Source organism: Bufo gargarizans, chromosome 11, assembly GCF_014858855.1.
Source record: "Bufo gargarizans isolate SCDJY-AF-19 chromosome 11, ASM1485885v1, whole genome shotgun sequence".
Lineage (NCBI taxonomy): Eukaryota > Metazoa > Chordata > Amphibia > Anura > Bufonidae > Bufo > Bufo gargarizans.
Genome location: NC_058090.1, coordinates 45,761,129 through 45,777,905, shown reverse-complemented (window position 1 = coordinate 45,777,905; position 16,777 = coordinate 45,761,129). Strand labels below are relative to the sequence as shown.

At 41.6% G+C, this 16,777-nt stretch overlaps 1 protein-coding gene across 2 annotated transcripts in view; it reads right to left on the bottom strand.

Moving 5' to 3' along the window:
* SMOC1 (SPARC related modular calcium binding 1) overlaps positions 1–16,777 on the bottom strand; it is a 180,352-nt gene that overhangs the window by 108,132 nt on the left and 55,443 nt on the right. For both annotated transcript variants that reach the window (XM_044272697.1, XM_044272698.1), the window contains exons 2-3: positions 9,252–9,423; positions 5,388–5,500 (exon numbers count right to left, since the gene is read on the bottom strand). In XM_044272697.1, coding sequence (XP_044128632.1) covers positions 5,388–5,500; positions 9,252–9,423 — 285 coding nt within the window. The remainder of the gene's footprint in view (positions 1–5,387; positions 5,501–9,251; positions 9,424–16,777) is intronic.

The window sequence follows — 16,777 nt, the reverse complement described above, 5'->3', positions numbered from 1 at the left end:
TCAGTTGTATCATATGCCCAGGAAAACAGGGTAATGGTGTTTTACTTCTCCAAAGACTTATATTTCTCACCAGCAATTGCTAAAGTTTGCAAGAAAAATAGAATAAAAATAAGCAGAGTCCTAGAAAGGCAACATTCCTTTCCACCTGCCAACTTAAAAAACCACTAATGTAACAGAGGAGCTTTGTGCAGTGATTACGGTGGGTTACAGGACAATGAGAACAAGCAATGCGTAAGTTAAACTGTGGTAATCACTTCATGCCTTGCAATTTTTGATTTGTTTAGTTTAAAAAAAAAAAAAAACTCTGACAAGCTTCATGGTAAGCCCCCAACTGTGTTTACAGAAACACCAGGCCCGGGCATCTTGGAATTCTCCATTTAACATGTACAGAGCACTTGGAATGTGAATAAGACAGACTTGATAAATGCAGCTTCCAAATATTACACCTTAAAAGCTATGGACATCTTTGACATAGAGAAATAGATTTTTACATATGTTAGTGGTTACACTAAGTTTCAGTCTGCAACCTTCATTGCTCCATTTATTTATAGACCTCTTGATATCCAGTTTGCAACCTGCTGCTAATTTTAGACCTAACTTATGTGAGTGTGTTCCTCTCAGTGATATGTGCTGGATCTGTGTGTCCAGGATGCTGTTGTCTACCCCCCTTTCCTGTGAAAACTGACTTGTGTGCCCTTCTCCGCCCTTCTCCCTATCTACAACCTGTGTGAGCAGCCCTCCTTGGATCCTTTCCCCTCTCTCCACTCACATCTGCACCGGAAATGGGAGCAGAGCTCAGATTTAGAAGCACCACCAACTAGGCGAAAGCGCTACGTGGCGACATGTGTCGTACAACTACACTGCAACATTTGTCACGTGACCTTAACGTTGCAGCAATGTTGCGCGACATTTTATAATGCTAGTCTATAGCGTTTTTTTTTGCGACTGTCGCAGTTGCGGCATGTTGCAGTGTGACATCATAGACTAGCATTATAAAATATGTTGCGCGACATTACTGCGACAAATGTTTTTGTGTAGCCCTAACCTTAAGGCGCATTTACATGTGCTGACCAAGCAGGAAAATAACGGGAAGGGACTGTTCCTTCCTGATAGCCACCTGCTCGTAAGTGGAGGTAAGAGCTGCATTTGCAGCACCTCCACTGTTTGGGGGCGAGAGATGGCTACTGCCATCGCTTGGCCTCATGTAGATTAATTGTTTCTGGGCAGATGACCCCAGTTTACACAGCATATTCTGCTGGCCAGAAACGCTAATTGAGGTGCCCACATAAATTATGAATTGTGAATTAGTGTTTTGCTCATTCAACTGGTGATTTCCACAACATTTATACAGGGATATCATCATGCCCGGACACATCAGGACGACATGCTGCCACTTTTTTATTTATTTTTTGGCTGACAGGACACTCATAAAAGAGGCCAATTCTGCTGCTTTGCTAACACCATGAACTCCTACATTAGAGATCTGACAGGCATTCTTGAAGTTGTCTCTCTCTCTCTCTCTCTCTCTCTCTCTCTCTCTCTCTCTCTCTCTCTCTCTCTTCTCTCTTCTCTCTCCTCTCTTCCTCTCTCCCTCTCTTCCTCTCTCTCCTCTCTTCCTCTCTCTCTCTCTCTCCTCTCTCTCCTCTCTCTCCTCTCTCTCCTCTCTCTCCTCTCTCTCCTCTCTCCTCCTCTCTTCCTTCCTCCCTCTCTCTCTCCTCTCTCTCTCCTCTCTCTCTCCTCTCTCTCTCCTCTCTCTCTCCTCTCTCTCTCCTCTCTCTCTCCTCTCTCTCTCCTCTCTCTCGTGCAGGGAGGAAGCTTAAAGGGAACCTGTCATCTGGATTTTGTGTCTAGAGCTGAGGACATTGGTTGCTAGATCGCCCCTAGCACATCTGCAATACCCAGTCCCCATAGCTCTGTGTGCTTTTATTGTGTAAAAAAATCGATTTAATACATATGCAAATTAACCTGAGATGAGTCCACTCATCTCATGTACAGGACTCATCTCAGGTTAATTTGCATATGTATCAAATCGGTTTGTTGACACAATAAAAGCACACAGAGCTATAGGGACTGGGTATTGCGGATGTGCTAGATGCCATCTAGCAACCCATGTCCTCAGCTCTATACACAAAATCCCGATGACAGGTTCCCTTTAACCGATTTTCAACTCCCCTATCTTTTGCATATATTGGTCTTTTCTTTGACAGCACAACCTCATAGAAGACCATTTTTAACAGCAATTTTGGGTGGTTGTCTCAGAGAGGTTCCATGATAAATATGGGTCTGTATACATATGTACATTTTTATTTTTATTTTTTTCCGTATAATCGGACCCATGAGTATTTCATAAAATGGACAGATCTGCTGCTTTGTACCTGTTTGGAAATTCTAGATAATGATGACCTCTCAACCTTTGCAAAGCTCATGGATAAGGAATGTCCCTATTGTACAATCTATTTATTTAAAGTGATGTTCACTTTTGGACATCACACAATTTTTCAACATTTTCTCCTTCGTCCAAACAATACATTGATGCTACCTTATTGTGATTATATACAAAAGTGAGCAAACCATTTCTTAATTATAGCTAAGGAGGTGGGTAAATTTATTGGAGTCTTACTGCTGTATTTCCATGAAAGCTACGTCGCCTCACTCCAAATAAAGGAAACATAAAAAATCCTAATAAATGTATTAGAATAAGACTAGAACATCCACCGTTTTCAGTTCTTTTAGGTGAAATGCTTAAGCTCTTTCCACGTAATTGAATAATGTTACACAAGATTAGATTGCTGTTCCCAGTACATTAAAATTCATAGTTTACATAAATCCCTCAGTTTCTTGCCGTCTTGCTGACCCTTGCTATTGCCAAAAACATGATTGATGGGGCCGTTCAGAACAATATGTCCAGGACAGAAGCATCATTCATCTGATTTATGCGGCTTTGACAATAGAAAAGCTGCCAAATTAGCCACCAGTAGGGAGTAGAGTGGAGGCAACAGACCGGGTCTTACAACAACTTTCAAAGAAACTTGAGCTTACATTCAACCCCTACCTTTGCAGTGGAGCCTGGAATAGTCCTCACGCCAAACCATTATCTAATCTCTGGCCAAATCGTATTTAATACATCAAATCTAGGTAATAATTTTAATTTACAGTGTGCATATTTGGAAACTAGAACAATCATGCAAGAGTATAAAATTAAAATTGATTTAAAGCCTGTCACCTTTCAGAGAAAAAAACATTTGTTACAATGCTCAGGCAGAGTACACGCTGTGAGAATCGGCTTTGGTAGAGGCAGGATTGGCCGGCTTGCGAACAGAGACTGTGACACTTGAGTTGAAGTCCACTTTTTTTATGGTTTCAAATAACAGAAACAACAATAGGTTCTAAACAAATCAAATTTGTTTTAGGATTCGTCCTACACAAAACAAAATTGCTTCTGCTGTTTTACACATCAGAATACAGGGAAGATAGCCATAGACCTTACAGGGAAATTTCCTGGTGGGCCGATGCTCAGGGGGCCGCCTGAGCCCTCCTCACAGCCGGCCAGTGAAAGTTTTTTGGGATGTATTTTGTGCTGCTGGCGGTAGTATTTTGTGATGGACTGTGGTATTTGAGTTCAAAACAAGCCATCACTTTTACCGATACCACTGTGTGCTAATAAACACCGGCAGGCATCTGCCCCCAAAAGAGGATTATGATTGTGCAGAGTGCTTTTGAACAGGTTGTTTGATTACACCGTCTACCATCCGTATACCTATAGTTACTGTATGTACTACAGGTATATTCCCACTAAAGGGAATCTGTCACCCACTTTTTACAAATAACTTCCTGCTGTGGCCGGTAGTACATGCTTATATCATTCCACACGCTGTTTGACAAAGGTGTTCAGTGAATGCCCAGAAAAAGAACTGTTATCCATAAGCAACTCGGATCTAAAGTGCCCAGCTGAGCGGGCTTTCCTTTTCAAAGTGCCCAAGCCCTTCTCTCTTCCCTGATGTCTGCTTGTCTCCTAACCTCTCATGTCTTCCTCCCCTCTCCCCTTATGTCACGGCACTTTGATACCAAATCTCATGCACGCACCCTCTTAATCACTGATCATTAAAAGTGTAGGACCCCAGCACCTGTGCAGAACAGATCACTAAGGCAATAGCCCACAAAAGGGCAGGCGCCGGAAGACCATCTGAGGGTGCCTACATGATAGTTGGATACAAAGCGCTGTTACGTCAGGGGAGAGGGGAGGAAGGCTTAGGAAGTTAGAGGAGTAGAGCAGAGACGTCGGGGATAAGAGCAGGTCTTGGACACATTTAAAAAATTAAGCTTGTCCAGTTGGGCACGTTGGATCCAATTTGAATATGGATATTTTTTAACGTTTTTTTCTGGGTATTCACTGCACACCCTGGTGACAAACGAATATATTTACAATTGTGTTACCATGTACTGCGGCCACTGCAGGAATTTAATTAGTGAAAAGTGGGTGACATATTCCCTTTTAAAGAGCTTGACAGGGCTTGGATACACTACTAGGAGACCCCAGAGTGTTATCCACAACTTTTCAGGGCAGTTGGGGCACTTTCAATTCCGGATGAATTTATCCAGATGCAATAACTTCTGACGACTGAATCGATAGAATCGGACCCAAAATGAATTTCAGAAAATTTGCTCATCTCTAGTCTTGATGGTTTCAGCTAGAGCAGTGATGGCTGACCTCCGGCACTCCAGCTGAGGGGAAACTATGACTCCCAGCATGCTCTATTCATTTCTGTGGAGTTCTGAGAACAGCCAAGCAAGTGTGCATCTTGGGAGTTGTAGTTTTACCACAGCTGGTGTGTCGAGGTTAGCCATCACAGGCCTAGAAATTTTAGAAGGCAAAAAGTCAATTTAGACTTTTCTGGCAACTGTTTGGAAGACATGGACAAAAGCAGATAACTGTAAAAAAAGTTTTGTGCTTTAGACCTCTAATTAGGAGGCTTATTGGCTTGCTATGAAGTTGACATAAGGGCCTGATCATCTGGGAAATGAACGTTTACTCCAGAATCCCGAAATTTGCACAAGTAATGCCCAGAGTTCAGCCATAAAAACAAGCAAATGCTTAGTTCTTGTTCATCATATCTTTTATATGGATCAAAAAACAATCCTCATCCTTTTGTTTGGCACCAACGGGGGGAATGTGCTGCAACAAACAACTCTATATAACTCCAATCTTCCACCACAAGAATGATTGTTCCAACCCCTCCCAACAATTGTCAAGCGAGCACCTACAGTAGATTGTGAACCCAACACAAAGCAAGATATGATTTAAATCTGTGTACAGCACTGTGGAATATGTTGGTGCTGTAAAGATGACAGAAAATGCTAATAAAAATAAAAAATAAGCTATAATTTACTTGAGTGAAAGAGCCATCTTCATTGCACTCTGGGATGAAAACGGCCTCCTGCGGCTTCTTTGCTTGTTCCAGGGCCTGTGCTCTTTCCAGCCGACACTTGCTCTGTCCAGCATCTTAGAAACAAGATTCAATAGTTATTCTTCTGTCATGCTTTTTCCCCACTTTTTTCCCCCCATAGAAGCTGTGTTAAAATTGCATTGTATGAATGAGACTGTACAATTATAAGCGACAAAGGTCACTAAATCTGTGAAATGGTGACATAGTAGTCGTCCTGATGTGGCCAGCCTGTCCAACTCCGATGGGCACTGTTGGGGTAAAAAACTGATTGAACCTTTGTATCTATGGGGTGAAAGCCGCTGCAAGAGGGGCTGTTCTGTAGCTCATCTCTCCAAATGAAATAAACGGGCACATCACAGAGGCTAAAGGGGATATCTGGGAATTTTCTCAGGATAGGTCATCAATATCTGATCAGCGGAGGTCCAACTCCCGACACCCCGTTCATCAGCTGTTTGAAGAGGCCGTTGCATTCGCTGGAGCTCTGCGGCCCATCTGATCTGGTATTGATAAACTATCCTGAGGATACACCATCAACATCAAACTACCGGATAACCCCTTTTAAGTAAGAACATTTCGCCAAAAGCTGTCAAGTGTGCACATGGACGTAAATCACTGCTGTGTGAATCAGGCCCTAGGATGTTCAGTTATTTCACTTTTTAACTCTTTGGGGCACATTTACTAAGCCAGTCCAGTTTTTTTGGCATTAAAATGTTGCAAATATTGGAACAAACCTAAAGGTGACTTTTTGGAGGTTTTGCATCACACTTTCCACTTTTCAAAAAAGTTTTTATTTCACTATACATTTTGGGGGGAGCTAAGGTGACTGAGCCTATTAATTATTATTAATGCCAGAAAAGTTCTGGGGCACCGATGGCCCGAGATGTGGCATGTGCCTTTTAATAATTGTGTTGCATCTGGTGCCAGCAGACAACAGATTAAAATCAGCATATCAAATGCCAGTCATACAAAATGTTCTCCTATAACTATTCATGGCTTGTTTCAACCTCATGGTGATGATGATCGTGAGGAGACAGTTGGAAAGCCTTTATTTCCCTTTTTTTTTCCTGTTTTGATGTTTTTGCTGCAATAATGTGCGCCAAGAATCAGTGTCTCCATAAAGAGTGTCTGGAACTTGTAAAAAATCGTTTTTACGCTTTATAACTGACCCTAGTGACTCATCACTGACCAGAGATGTCTAACCATGATATATGAGGATGCTGTATATAATCAACAGTGGGCAGCTACATTAACATAATGGTTCCATTCTTCCTTCAGATTTTAGGCTTCTATGTGCAATCTGTGCCACAATGTATATTTAAAAGTTTTAAAGGGACACTAAACCTAGAATCCCCCCCCCCCAAAAAAAAAAACTAAAATAACATTATCTTCTTATGTGTCTTTATGTGTTCTTGTTTCATCATATATCCTGATTGTATAGAATATTAAATAGAAAAGCAGTGCAATGTTCTCTCAGCCTGCAGCCATGTCTTCTCCCTCTTCCCCCTCCCCCTCTGATGCTAGCGCACATGAGCCAGGAGGTTTAGGAGGAGGTGGCTGGGTTTGGGCTGCATAGTTTTTGTCTACACAGTTTGCATGGCCATTTTGTTGGAAGGAATCTCCTGTGGAATTGTAATAGGTACTGCAGAATGCTATATATAACAAGATAAAAGGCAGATTTGCCTTTTGGGATCCTGGGAAAGATGCTTTACAACCATGTGGGGCTGTAGTACAGAATGCAAAAAGCAACATCTACCAAGACAAATCCCCCTGTACCCTACTAAATAGTACCATAGCTAGGCAGATTTGCCTGTCAGGATACTAAGAAATTTAGGTTCTTGCAAAATGCAAGGGTAACACCTATATGGACCGTGTGCACAGCTCCACCAGACTTGTAATCCTGCTTTCCAACACTGATGAATGTCAGATTTGCCTAAATATACAGTGAGCAATCTTCCTGCCTATATGGGGAAACTTGACATTCAGGCACCTAATGAAAGGTGGAATCTGATTAGTTACTTTGGCTAACTAAGCCAGGTCTACTTTACACCAGTTTGACCCCATAAGTTTTGCAGTTTCTGGCTCTTTCACAGTGCTTTGGGCATCCTCTGAAGTGTATTGGTGTTAAGCCCCGTCCCTTTCCCCCCAAACTTCCTGTTTTGACTGTGAGGTCATGCTAGTGCGCATGACCTCACAAGTCCCAAGCCAAAGGTGGAGGTGCTGGGAGTAACGGAGGCACTTCTCTGACTGTAGGAAATTTGCTAAAACTGCTTTCTGCAGCACCTTGCAGATGTTCATGCAGAAAGAGCTAAAGACTCTTTCCTTAGCAGGTTATGATTCTTCTTTTTTATTGGTTTTTATGATTTAGTGGCCCTTTAAATATATGTGAAAATTGTGGCAAATATGGTTTCTAATATATCTAGGAAATAGCTCACCTCCTCGCAATCACGGAGAGGTGCTCAAGTCTATATTGATTCACCCTTCAAAATACAAAATAATATCCAGTACTAGAAGACTGGCACACTCAAAATATGGAGCTCTATGGATGGGTTTAAATCACAAAAAATGTATTATGCATAAAAATAAAATATTGATAGAAGGATAAAAAGGTGACAAATGCTTAATTATTCAAACATTATACAGTATAAACATTATAATAAACATTCGATATCTACAGTATTTCAATAAAAATCGCATGATGGCTATCTCAATATTTGCGTAATGAAATAGAATAGACCATAAATTTTCGCATCATATATTGTAGTACACCCTTGGTGTTGATAGAGTGTCTAACACCATTCGTGACCTATGACTATTCTCAGATAATTCTCCTACAATAACTAGCATAAGATAGCTTCATTAATTGTGTCCTTTACGGAGAAAAATGCGGGGAGGTTTGTTGTTCACTGCTGCAATGAAGTCAGTGTTGTAGCCAAGATAAGAGTTACTTAGTATTTCTTTAAGTATAGTTTTGTCCTTTTGTACAATATTGTTTGGTAGTCTTATAGGTTTTAGTGTCGGTAATGATGACCCACAATAGTGGGTCATCATCACCGACACTAAAACCTATATTGTACAAAAGGACAAAACTAAACTTAAAGAAATACCAAGTAACTCTTATCTTGGCTACAACACTGACTTCATTGCAGCAGTGAACAACAAACCTCCCCGCATTTTTCTCCATAAAGGACACAATTAATGAAGCTATCTTATGCTAGTTATTGTAGGCGAATTATCTGAGAATAGTCATAGGTCACGAATGGTGTTAGACACTCTATCAACCCCAAGGGTGTACTACAATATATGATGCGAAAATTTATGGTCTATTCTATTTCATTACGCGAATATTGAGATGCCATCATGCAATTTTTATTGAAAAAGATATTGAATGTTTATTATTATAATGTTTATACTGTATAATGTTTGAATAATTAAGCATTTGACACCTTTTTTTATCCTTCTATCAATATTTTATTTGTATGCATAATACATTTTTAGTGATTTAAACCCATCCATAGAGCTCCATATGTTGAGTGTGCCAGTCTTCTAGTACTAAATATGGTTTCTACACTGGCAAAATGTGGTAATACAATTTGACACTGCATACATATATGGTGAGGCTTACATAGTTTCATACTTAATATGGTTGAAAAAACAAAACAAAAAAAAACATAAGTCCATCAAGTGATAGGTGGGATGTGAGCCTTCTACTAGATTATGGAAGAAAGTTAACAAACTGAGATCTAAGGATAACATTACTGTTATACATCCGGTAAAAAAAAACTAAAATCGATCGACTCCCCTCGTTACCTTTGCATCTCCCTCGATGAACAATACTGAGGGCAGAATCCTTGCACTTGGCTCTTTGGTAATCGCACATAGACTCATAGGTTCGCCCATCTGAAGCACAAACCGGTTTGGACTGTGTTCTGGAGCAGTGAGGACTGCACTGTGGATCTCTGTCCCGGTCACTTATTAAAAACTATAAAAATAAAACACAAAATCGGCATTGTTAGTACAGAAAGAATACATAACCAGAATGTTGTCCAGATGATAATCGGAAAATATATGTGAAATGGTGTAAAAATCTTTTAGATGAGGGCTTGATATGTTCTTCATTGATGTCCACATGTTCTCATTATAAACACATATTGGTTGTATCTACAGATATTTGTGTGTATGTGCCCAAATATAGTGTGAAAAAAATAATTCAAGGTGCTTTTCAGGAGTAGCTATCCTCGGGATCTGTATCAATATCTGATTGGTGGGGGTACGTGTCCCTGCACCCCTGGGGATCAGCAGTTTAGAGAAACCTTGGCTCTCTTGTAAATGCTGGAGCCTCCTCACCAGGCTATGCTTGGTAGTGCAGCCCAGGCCCATTCACTTGACTGATGTACGTGACCTCTCTGGCCTAGAAAGAGCCTACATTGTTCACTGGAGTGCTACAGCCTCTTCAAACAGCTGATCAGCGGTGGTGTCGGCAGATGGACCTCCACCGATCAAATATTGGTGACCTATCCCAGCGATAGCTCATCAATATTCTACTCCAGGAAAACCTCTTTAGCGTTTCATACACCTCTTTTTACTCACAATAACAGTCTAAGCAAAGGCCAAGGCCAATCTCAAAATATCTAATCCTGAATTCCAGCAGCCAGACCAGCTTCCATCAGCCTAGCTCCTAGGGTGGCCGACATCTGTAGCCATCCTAGGCCGACTGATGACCAATTCCATGGCCATGTCTTTGCTCCCTGACTGTTGTTACGCAGCAATTGCTGCTTCCTAACCGGAGATCTTCATTCTTATTTCTCTACATGTTAACGTTTTTACCAACTTTCATATTTATGGACAATTACAGTGGTTTTTACAGGGCCGCTTATACATTCTTTATGCTTTTATTCTTTATGCTTAATGAATGGATTGCTAGCAGTTTGCAATGAAGATCCAGATGGGTGTTACCAGTTGAGGGGGGGTTCCTACATAGTTTAACACTGGCAGCACTGATTGGATAGTATCAGACTGTGCAGGAACATACCCAGAGCTGGTAACACCCAGATGGACCTTCATTGCAAACTGCTAGTAATTTATTCAAAACTTCTAGCAGGAAAAATAAAAGAATGGTAAAATATATAGTCAGAAAAATGCTCCAGAATTATTACATGGGGGAGTGCAAGTAGTTGCTAAAACAGAGTTGTCGGGAGAGATGATGGGTCCTCTTTAAATCTATTGATGGCCGATCCTTAGTATATGTCATCAGTATGTAATTGGCAAAGGTACATTATCCATCATTAAATTAATAGCCTTATTTGGCGATCGTTAATGTCGGGGGATTCTAACACTTTTTTTAAGGCCTCATGCACACAGCCGTATGTATTTTGCAGTCCACAAATTGTGGATCCACAAAGTACAGATACCGTCCATGTTGCATACGCATCTTATGTGGACCCATTGACTTCAATGGGTCCATGGTCCACATTTTGCGGACAAGTATAGGACACATCTTACAGATAATCTGTGTGCTTTCCGCAATTTTATGTTCATTTAGCAAAAAGGTAAAATGTGGACCACGGACCTTTTTGAAGTGAAAAAAAATGTGGATGCAACATGGACTGCATGTGTATTTTGCAGATCTGCAGGTTGCAGACCACAAAACTCACATGGTCGTGTGAACGAGGCCTTACTGAAGGAAAAATCGTTAATCCAACACTGATTTTGTATTTATAGATGGCATCATGTGTTTATAAGGGACGGTTACTGTATCATGCATAAGATCAGTGAGGTTTTGTAAGATCTCTGGCCTCTCTGAGACAGAACTGGCAGCCATGCTTAAAGTTTTGCTTGCAAAAATATATTCACTGTTGTTTTGTGCTTTAATCATAGTGCCCATAAATAAACCCTGGCTGTGAACTCGCAGTGACCTACACGCACGCTCACTGGCTCTGCATTGACCTGATCCCCATTATGTAGATGAAAAGACTGGAGAGATGCTCACCAACAAGTAAATATGACCCACAATGGTAATTAGGACATTTGCATGCTGTGTTTTTGGCAATCCGGGTGTTTTCTGACAGTGCCGAGTCCATTATTTAAAGGGCATCTGTCAGCAGATTTGCACCTATGACGCTGGCTGACCTGTTACATGTGCACTTGGCAGCTGAAGGCATCTGTGTTGGTCCCATGTTCACATGTGTCCGCATTGCTGAGAAAAATAAAGTTTTAATATATGTAAATGAGCCTCTAGGAGCAATGGAGGCGTTGTCGTTACACCTAGAGGCTCTGCTCTCTCTAGAACTGCCACACAGGGATGCACTACCATTGAGGCCAGGTGAGGCGATTGCCTCAGGCAGCACCAGGAAGGGGCAAGAGGGGGGGCAGCAGAAGGGCCATGGGCAATAAGCACTTTCATTGTGGAAACGCTCATCTCTACATATTTAACTGCATTGCTGTACTCAGGGCAATAATACAGTTGAATGCCGTGACGACAGTGATGTCTCCCTGGCCCACCGTTTCCTCTGATAGGCTTTAGTCCTAGTTCCTGTAGCCTATCAGAGGCCGGTGTCATCATTATTGCGCTGCCTGAGCCGGGCGTTTCAGTTTTCGCCTCAGGCAGCAGAAAGGCTAGGTGCACCCCTGCTGCCGTGCCCTCTGAATTCTGACTAATGGCCAGGCAATGAAAACGCCATCACACGCCTGGCGCTGTCAATCAAAGTGCAGAGGGTGCGGCAGAGAGAGCTGAGCCTCTAGGTGTAATGGCAACTCCCTCATTGCTCCTAGAGGATCATTTGCATATAGTAAAATATCATTTTTCTCAGCAATGCGGGCACGTATGAACATGAGATCAACACAGATGTCTTCATCTGCCAAGAGCACATGTAACAGGTCAGCCAGTGTCATAGGTACAAATCTGCTGACAGATGCCCTTTAAAATGTCTGAATATATATTTGTAATTGTCTTTTTGATATAATCTTATTATTAGCTTAAGCCCCGTTCACACAGGGTTTTTTGCCAGCGGAAATTAGGGTGGATTCTGATAGATTTATCAGCTGTCCTGTGGATCGGTGATGGATTGTTTTCATGTGAATTTTTTAAAATTTTTACTCTGGTCTCCAGCATGCATACAAAATCATATGTATTACTGCAGTCTTGAAGCTATCGTCTAGCCTCGGCATCTTCGCCGACTTGTGTCACAATGACTTCCACAGATATAAACAATATTAACACTGTTGTGGGGGCAAACCCTGGCTTCTCCTTTTTAAGTTCTGCCAGGCTAGCATACAATACAGGACTTGTCCTCTCTTACTCCACAATGGAGCTGGCACCAGACATTACCGTATATTTGAACGCCATTTCCAGCTTTGATAACGTATTTTAACAATGACACATTATAACATTTACAGAAACCCTCGTTTGTTCATCACTTGCTAGTTTACAGCGACATTTCCCACAGCCAGGTCTTCGCTCTAACAGACTAATGTTTGTATTTAGCCGAATGTAAAGCCAATTTGAAATCAGCAGTTGTGTTTCCGAAATATACTGTATATCTGGTCAAATTCAGTGGGCGACAAAATAATATAAGGTTTCTAAATACAGGGGTGAGGGAGGGAGAATCTTCACCCTATTCTGAGTTATGGAATAATTATAGAAATAATACATATTTTATTACCAGCTCTGTGGCTAAAAGGAGGCCAAATCCATAACTGATTGAGAATCCATTCATGTTTAGGGTTGTTCTGGGTTATTTTTTTTTCTTAAAGGGGTCGTCCAAGTTATATTTATTGATGACCTATCCTCAGGATAGGTCATCAATATCAGATCAGCGGGGGTCCGACACCCGGCATCCCTGCCGATCAGCTGTTTGAAGAGAAGGCGCGCGCTGTGCCAGCGCTGCCTCCTCTTCACTGTTTACCTGCTCGCCAGCACATCTGCGCAGTCCCATTCATTTCAATGGGACGACTCGTTACTAAACACTTCAAACAGCTGATTGGCAGGGGTGCCGGCTGTCGGATCCCCGCCGATCTGATATTTATGACATATCCTGAGGATGGGTCATCAATTAATATAACTTAGACAACCCCTTTAAGGGGGTTGTCTAGGGTTTAAGTGATGACCTAGTCTAAGAATAGGCCATCACTAGCTGATCAGTGGAGGTCCAACACCCCGCTCCCCCACTAATTAGCTGGTCTATGTAGCTCCATCAATGGAAGTCAGCGCCAGAGCTACACAGTGCCAGCAATATTGTAGCTGCAGGAGTGCGTTACTACTGCGCTGCACACAGTGAAGTCAATGGGAGCAGTGCAAACTTCTATCGATGGAGCCAAGCCAGAGAAGTTAATTGGTGCAGCCCCTGCTGATCAGATAGTGGAGGAGTTCTCCTTTCCAGTAGACATATACATAAATTAAGTCAAAGGAAAACAAATCCAAAATACTATAAGAATACAGTATACATTTAACCTAACTCTTCACACACGACATTATATACAGAGTAGCTTGAGCCTAGGATGAGTTACCTCATCCAAATGTGTTCACTCCACATACCAGTTATACCCATTAGGCTCCCATACATAGCGGCCTTCAGTCAGTGTTAGACTGGGGTTTCTTGGGCCCACCAGAGGAAATGATTCTGGGGCAGACCCTCTATCTATACAAAACATGTAAGTGTCCAAATTAAGCTTGCATTGTAAATGCAGATGTTTCCAGGACATATCGGTTATTTCTTAATCAACCCCCTAAGCAATAGAGCGTAGTGGCGCGTTTGTTTAGTAGACCTCTGGGGTCAACTGGAACATGTCCACACAGGACAGGAAAAAAATCCACCATAGATTTGCCACAACTCTGCTACAAAATCCAAACAAATTTGCCTGCATTACATAAGCATTTGTCGCACATTAGCAGTGGATTTCATCATATGCACTGGAAACGGTGAAGTCCCTGGTAAAAATTGGCAAAAGAAATTGACATGCTGCAGATTTTAAACCCTCACTGCAGGTGCATTTCTGTGCTGACTACCCCCTGCTTTATTACGCAACATGTGGATGAGATTTGATGAAATCTTATCCACTTCGCCCGGTAAAGTGTATGCTGATGATTTCCCTCAGGCAAAATCTGGATGGAAAGTCAAGAGCATGGGCACTCCATGTGCACATACCCTTATTGTGTCAGTAGCTGGGCCCACCTGAGGTTCTGCTGGTGCTCCATAGGGCCAATCGGACCCTAAGTATAGTTCATGGAATCTTGGGGCAGACAGACAGTTTAAAGCGTCTCTAACTTCTCACACAACTTTTGACCTGTCAAAAGTTGTGATTGGTGGAGGTCTGAGTGCTGAGACCCCCACCGTTCTCTAGAACAAGGGGAGAAAAGTGTTCACATATCAAGCTTTCTCTCCTCACTGGTGATGGATCACATCTCACGCAGTGGGGGAGAGAGAGAGAGAGAGAGAGCAATAGGCCTGCACTTCTCTCCCCTCATTTAGAAGTCTCTATGACGTATCAAAAGTTGTGTGAAAAGTTAGTAAACTGCCTATGTTTGTACCAAAATCCCATGAACAAACTGTACACAGGGTTGGACTAACCCGTTAGGGCACCAGTGGATCCTCCGGTAGGCTCAACTTTACACAATAAGGGTGTGTGCACATGGAGTCTCTATGACATATCATCATAAGTTGTGTGAAACATTTGTGATGCCTTAAATTTCAATGACTCCCTTGCTCTGTGTTGGAATCCCAGTTGTGGTCAGTGGGAGTAATCCTAAGTAATTGTAATTTCTTAAATGCTTTTGATTAAGGGTGAGAGAATCGATTCTCCCGATTCGGAATTCATCCCGAATTTCCCAAAAAGTTAAAATTCTAATGAATCCGAATGTTTTCTGATTTGTTTCAGGTGATCGCTCTTGTTCTCTCGTGCTCTTTCTCTCAAAATTAAATTCATGTCCGAACCAAATGTTTTTTTTTTAAAAACTGTGAATCTTAAAAGGTTCGCTCATCTCTACTTTTGATATTGATAGGCCATAAAAATTAGATTGGCAGCGTTCTGGCACCCCATACTCTCATACAAAAGCAGTTTTTTCTTGGAGCTCCAGTGCCAGAAGTAGGTACCAGAACTACACAGCTCTATTCATTGTGTAATGAGCTGATAACTGCTCCCAGCGAATGAGAACACCACTGCACAATGGACAGAGCCGTGCATTTCAGGGACCTACTTTTAGCATCGGAACAACAAGGAAACAGCTGATTGGCGGGGTGTCTGACCCATCAATATCAAAATCCTGGACAACCCCTTTTGTGTAAGTAACCGCTAAAACCAGAGAATACTCTAAATTACTTATAAAATTTTTTAAGGGTTTCCATTAAGATTTGCTCACCAAAACTTTCTTTTATAAAATGGAACTGGAGGCTTTTAGTAAAGTATTCTCAATATATCGCAGCTAAACCTGCAGAGCTTTATGAAAGGCTCTTATGTTGACGTATCGGAGCACGTATAAAATGTGTTCTGTATTACACAGCTCCACAGTCTGCATTATACACAGGTCATCGATATGCCACAGCAAATCATGCCGTAAGGTTAGGAAATGTCTTGATCCGGAAAAACGAAATAGCTTATGTGGGTATGTGTAAAAATGTCTCTTCCTCATAAATAACGCACATAATCCTGGATACATTTACGGGCATTTGCAGGATTAGGTCTAAACTTACAGATAATATCATCTTTGTAGTTTTTGCTTTTAAAATACCAGTGAATGAGTGATACATAGTTTACTCCCTGGTGGCCATTTCTATAAGTGGTGCATGTGACACAGCATGAAACTGGTTACATATGTCAGTAGGATTAAACAAAGTATGAAAAACAGTAATATCATTTTAAAGGGAAATCCTTGTTTTAACAAAGTAACCAAACTTGTATATAATCTGTGTCACAATATGGTCCATGAGAAGTCCTATTTGGCACTGCAGTGTTTCTTTACTAAATGCTTTTCTAGAAATCAATGTACCACAATTTGATTTAAGTAATATGCTGTGTTTGAATGCTTCCCATCCTTTGTAGCATACACAATACACAGTTAGATTTAACTAATCCTGTCTAAAATGTAGATTGCATACAATTAGACAGGCAGTCTAAAGGCGAGCCAAATTTATCACACTGGCTCAGACTGGATGATACATATGGTGCATGGCCAGACACTTTTGTCTTTCTCTATACTATGTTGCAAAGTAAGCCAATAAGTACAGAGTTTTATGCAGGGGCGTCGTTAGGTCAAAACATTCGTGGCTTGAGGATGTTTTGACCAGTGCCCCGAATGTTATGCTGGCACTGGCTGGGCCGGCCGGCGCTCTGACTCTCCTGCG